Raw genomic sequence first — 5,269 nt, forward strand, 5'->3', positions numbered from 1 at the left:
GCAAGAATTCCAAATTCATGCCATTTACTGAAATCTGTTAGATTCTAAACTTATATGCATTGATCCTCTTGTAACGATTATGCACAAAGTCAGAAAGACTTGCCAAAAATCATTACAGAGTATTCCAAAGGAGATCAACTCCTTGGAAATATCCTTCTTGCATTAAGTTTCCTTAATCTTACACAGATTGAAAAATTCTAACTTTGAAACATTTCCAGATTCCATTTTGACTATCACTTCTGAACAAGAGTTGCCTCCTTACAGACTATGTCGATATGGTCCTTCCAGAATTATCACTATACTTCCAATTGTCCTTGAGCAACCAATCTTTGGTAAACCTTAGATTGTCCTCGACAATTGTTTAATCCTTTTAGTCATATCCAGTTCTAAACCTTTTCCCTTCTTAATGCCCCAGGCATTTGGAAAATTTTAGAACGGATGAATATAGCACATGTAATCGATCCTATATCCGAAGCATATGGGACACGATTCATGATGTCTCACATAAAGACTAAACCAGTCTTTTGCTATAACATTTCCATTTCTATTTGCCAAGTTCTCATATTTCAGATTATGAAAAGGGATGCCGTAATCATAATCGAATTTTAGAACGCAAATAATGGACCCATATACAGAATTTCCTTATGTTGAGCCATTCCTACAGCTCTTGATTCAGTTCCCATCAATTCAATTAATCCTTCCCATTCCTGCATATATATATATATATATATATATATATATATACATAAGGTATTAATAAAAATCATACATACATACATACATACATACATACCTACATACATACATACATACATAAGTGAAGAGATTTTTCACTTAAAAGCATATAACCACTTCAGAAGTTGTAGGTCTAGTTGATGGTGGTTGAGTGCACATCAATGCTATCTTGATGATCTCCACAACATGTTCTACTGCATATTCACTAGGATCTAGTTTCTCATCCATTAAATTCAGATGCGCTCCACTCTCATGTAGATCCCGTGCCTATCATACACATAACAACAGAAAGGCTAGTAAGAACTTCTCACCTAAGCTTAAGGTCTCACTGAATACAAAATAAATCATTGAGTGTTTGAGATACCTTCATCATTAAAACCATAAATGAAAAGAACGGGTTGAATGAACCAACCCTTAATTATGAGATACTTACATGATCAAGGAGATTTTGAGTGACTAATTGGTAGTCAACATCCTTGTATCTCTTTCCACTAATGATTTCTAGGACCACCACACCAAAGCACCTACAAAAGTCACGATTTCATCTCTAGGCAGGAATGGGAATGGGAATACAGAAGGAGGAGCTGAGAGGTGGAGGGGAAACACAGACCAAGTGGGGCCCAGCTGGGTTGCAACTAATATTACCCTCACCAATGTCCGGTAACTCCAGTTGTGGGGGCCGCATGTACCCAGCAACCAATGGCACGCATAGGATTGAAATCTCTATTCGTGAACCTGTATACATTAAGTTTATTTTTAGACAACAAGGTTTCGAAATCAAGATATAAAATTTATTAATTTATTAAATGTTGAGATATTGAAAGAGGATTTGGATTATAAAAGGTTAGTAGTACCTTGCTTTGTGGAGAGAGGTGCATGGCCTCGCTTCCTCCCAGCAATCATCCAGTTTTCAGAATTTGCGTTTATTTCACATACTACCTCATCCTGTTCGCAAATCAAATATATGATTTAATATTTAAGTCATTTTTACTTTTTTATTGCCAAAAAAAAAGTAAAAATTTTAGAAACTTACGTATTGTTCGTCCTCGAGATACTTCAACCTTTCAACTCGCCACTTCATAGTAGAAAGCTGGCCGACTCTAAGGCCTTCTGGAGGAAGGGGAAGAAAACCAACTGCCAAACAAGGTTCCAACACTGGTCTTTGTAAAACAAGAGCACTCTTAAAAGTCAACATCTGTGAAGACTCATCCACAAACATAGGAGTATGCGATCCATGATTTCTATCCCCAGATATTTTATATTTTATATTTAATATCGTATCACTATCAGGATTCATATCTTTCGCTTCATCTGTAAAAAAAAAAGAGAGAGATTGATTATTTTTTCTAAAGATGTGTGATAAAATGAGAAATAAAATAATGCTTGCCATTTGTGGGTAGGGATATAGTGAACAAGATTCCGGCTCTTGATGTAGAAGGAACTACAAGTGGAAAGAAGGCGGATGTTGGTCTTCCATTACTTTGACTTTCACCAGCAAGGGTAAAACCGTCTTTTAGGTCCAGCCAAGAATCGTGTATGGTTAAGTTAGCCTTCACTTGTGAGTGGAGTATCACCTGGGAATGTGAGTAAATAATTATTATTATTATTATTTTTTGCATTTAACCCTAACAAGAATTGAGATCAATATACCTGCAAAAGCAAGGTGCCATCACTGCATTTATCTGCTACACGTGTGCTGACATGGAATGGGTTGGTGAAGTGAACAGCTATGGTCCTACAAATAATGGAAAAAATGTTCAGGTGCTACATAACCACTATTCCTGCAAAGATTTAACATTGGTTATTGAAAATTTACTTTAATCAAATTGAATTAGTAGTTAAGTTATATGTACTTTTAAACATACAAAGTCCCTGAGAATTTTGTGCTAAGATGAGTCGTATCTTCTGGTAGCAGTCTTATAAGCCCAAAATTTGCTATTTTTTGCTGCAATTCTCTATCAAGTAGAATGTTGCTAGTTCTTATATTTGTATGGATGATTGGAACATGGTACTTTTCATGTTGATATGAAAGACCCCCTGCTTCCTGTAAGAAAATCTTTCTGGTACCCATATATAAAAGAGCTTGATCGTCAATGTGGAAAGGGACAGCTAGCTGTTGAATTACCACTCTTATGGTATGAATCTGAGCTCAATTATCTACAGGAAGTCCAATAAAGGTATATATATGTTCCTATCCTAAGTTTTGAATTTAAGAATAGACACCCCTGTGTTGTTGAATATAACAAACACATTACACATACATCCCTCCTATCAGGCTGAAGTTGTTGAAAGAGCAGAAGGCATCAGAAAAGAGTATAATGAGCTTGACACTGTCTGGTTCATGGCTGGATCCCTATTTCAGGTTGTTTAGCTTTTTCCTTGGTTCATTTTAGTTATTACTAATGCCTCACCCTGTAATCACATCCAAATTCATAATCAAAAATAAATAACTAGAATAAAGAAAGTAAAAGAAAATTTTAATATTATTTTAAAATCAGCTTCACCATGGCATTAAAATGCACGCTGGGATCTTCTTCCAAACATAATTATTTGGCTTAAATAATGCATACCGACTTTGCTAGAATATATATGGCCAGGTACTTGAACAAATCCAGCCTGAATAAATCCAGCTTAAGAAAGAACCTAGCCTATCAGAATCAGGTACTTGAAAAAATCCAGCCTGAATAAAAGCAAAAAAAAAAAAAATAGAACTAGTTGAAATAAAAAGTTGAGTGGGAAAAGAACAAGACAAAAAGTTCTTCATCATGATAGAAATACAAAATACTAATAATGTTAAAAAGGAAAAATGATCATAAGATGTGAAGGAAGATCAGGAAAACAGTCATCGAGATGATGCTTGGACCATGCTATTTGGCACCCAACAAACCTACATAGTCAAAAACACATTAAGGAAGAATTCAAGGCATGATACTATTGAAACTTAAATGACAAAGATCAATCCATGCAAGAGCATTCTTAGAATGTAGAGCACAAACCTTCAATGAAATCAAGCCTCAGGAGCTAAAGAAGAAAGAAGAACAAAAAACCAAGTTGAGGTTGTGTGGCTCTGAACTTATGTGCTCCTTCAACAACCATTTGTCAAACCACATCCTGTAATAAAAAAAATACAACATGTTTAATTTGAGTAACAATAGACATGGTCTACTAACAAAACCTGTAAATAAAAAAAATCAAACCTAGTATAGATTGCAGATCAGTGCAAAAGAAGAGTTGAGGTGTCAAGTTGATACAGGAGAAGAAGACGTCGACTTAGTCAAACCATTTATAGTGTTTCCTATTCATGCCCTAACCTAATTCACCCTAAATTTCAAAGAAATTGATCAAATTCTAGCATAACTATTAACCCAATCGGGCACATGAACTGGTGGATAAAGGAGAAACCGAAGATTGAGAATTCTAAATCACAAACTAAGATCAAAATCATATGGAAAAAATCTGAAATCATAAACTCATATGGGAAGAAATATGTGAAAAAGAATTTTGAAGAAAGAGAAACCGAATATAAACATTACCAGAATCAAAAGAGAAACCAGAGGAAGCGACAAATTCTCTCAATCCCTCCTCCGATTTCTTAAACTCGTGCATCATTGTATCGCCACTGGAGATAGAGACATAGAGCCTCAGGCTGCCATTGCTGCTTCCCAGCATGCAGTTTCACCTCGATTTGGAAACAGAGCACGAAACCAAATATGGCGGAGATCATCTTTTGGGCCGAGAGTTGTTTCTTCTGCTACTGAAGCGAGAACTGATCTCACGGAACTCGAAACGCAGGTGAAGAAATTGGTCAGCGACTTGAGCAGCGCTTCCATTGATACAGTCAGGAACGCCACCGGTGAACTCAGATTACTTGCGAGACAAATGAAATTGAAAGGTGAACTCAGATTACTTGCGGGATCAAAGATTTGGTGATATTGCGATTTTGTTGTGGGAGAAAAGAGGATTTGTGATGATATTAGGGTTTTTTTTGGGTATTAGAGTAAGAGAGATAGAGAAAGAGAGAGAGTGAGTGAGAGAGAGAGAGAGAAGAAAGATGGAAATAAGATAGAGGATAACAATGGCGGCATTTCAAACTTTTGGGATTTTCTTTCCCCCCAGCTGCAAAAAAATAGAACGCGCCTTTCATTTAAAAAATATAAAGCGACATTTCTAGACGACGCCCATTTTTAATTAAGTGCCCTCCGTGTTTTTAATTTTTTTTCTTGGACATTAATTTTAGGGCACGCACAAAAGCGTGACCTCTATCCTTCAAAAGTTTGAAGAGATGACATTATTTTTAGAGCGCGCGCTTTTGCGTATCGTAAATCACCGCGTGTCATTGTTTGCGCGTCATTAAAGGCTGTTTTTCTAGTAGTGGTAGATCTATGGTTTGGATCATCTGCATGGCCTGGAAAGCCTCTGTATGGATTAAGACCTAAGGGTACTCGGCGAGTTGCTTGAAGATGGGCAGGAACTCGACGAGTTGGAAGAACAACTCGGCGAGTTGGTTGAAGATAGCCTTGGACTCGGCGAGTCT

The 5,269-nt window shown here is 36.6% G+C and overlaps 1 protein-coding gene across 1 annotated transcript; it reads right to left on the bottom strand.

Moving 5' to 3' along the window:
* Window positions 1-1,741: 1,741 nt before the first annotated feature.
* On the bottom strand, window positions 1,742-4,565 carry LOC128127408 (trafficking protein particle complex II-specific subunit 130 homolog). Its single transcript, XM_052765893.1, has 7 exons — window positions 4,415-4,565; window positions 3,906-3,910; window positions 3,841-3,846; window positions 3,401-3,415; window positions 2,386-2,499; window positions 2,123-2,309; window positions 1,742-2,046 (listed from the first exon to the last, which is right to left on the bottom strand). Exons 1-7 carry the CDS (start codon window positions 4,563-4,565, stop codon window positions 1,757-1,759), a joined length of 768 nt encoding a protein of 255 aa, XP_052621853.1. The 3' UTR covers window positions 1,742-1,756.
* Window positions 4,566-5,269: the final 704 nt, after the last annotated feature.

The sequence above is a fragment of the Lactuca sativa genome, chromosome 7 (assembly GCF_002870075.4).
Source record: "Lactuca sativa cultivar Salinas chromosome 7, Lsat_Salinas_v11, whole genome shotgun sequence".
Classification (NCBI taxonomy): domain Eukaryota; kingdom Viridiplantae; phylum Streptophyta; class Magnoliopsida; order Asterales; family Asteraceae; genus Lactuca; species Lactuca sativa.

Coding starts and splice junctions, on each gene's coding strand:
- LOC128127408 (XM_052765893.1), bottom strand. CDS start 4,565: ATGGAAGCGCTGCTCAAGTCGCTGACCAATTTCTTCACCTGCGTTTCG. Junction 2,310..2,385: donor ATGGCACCTTGCTTTTGCAG/GTATATTGATCT, acceptor TCACATTCCCAG/GTGATACTCCACTCACAAGT. Junction 2,047..2,122: donor TATATCCCTACCCACAAATG/GCAAGCATTATT, acceptor TTTTTTTTACAG/ATGAAGCGAAAGATATGAAT.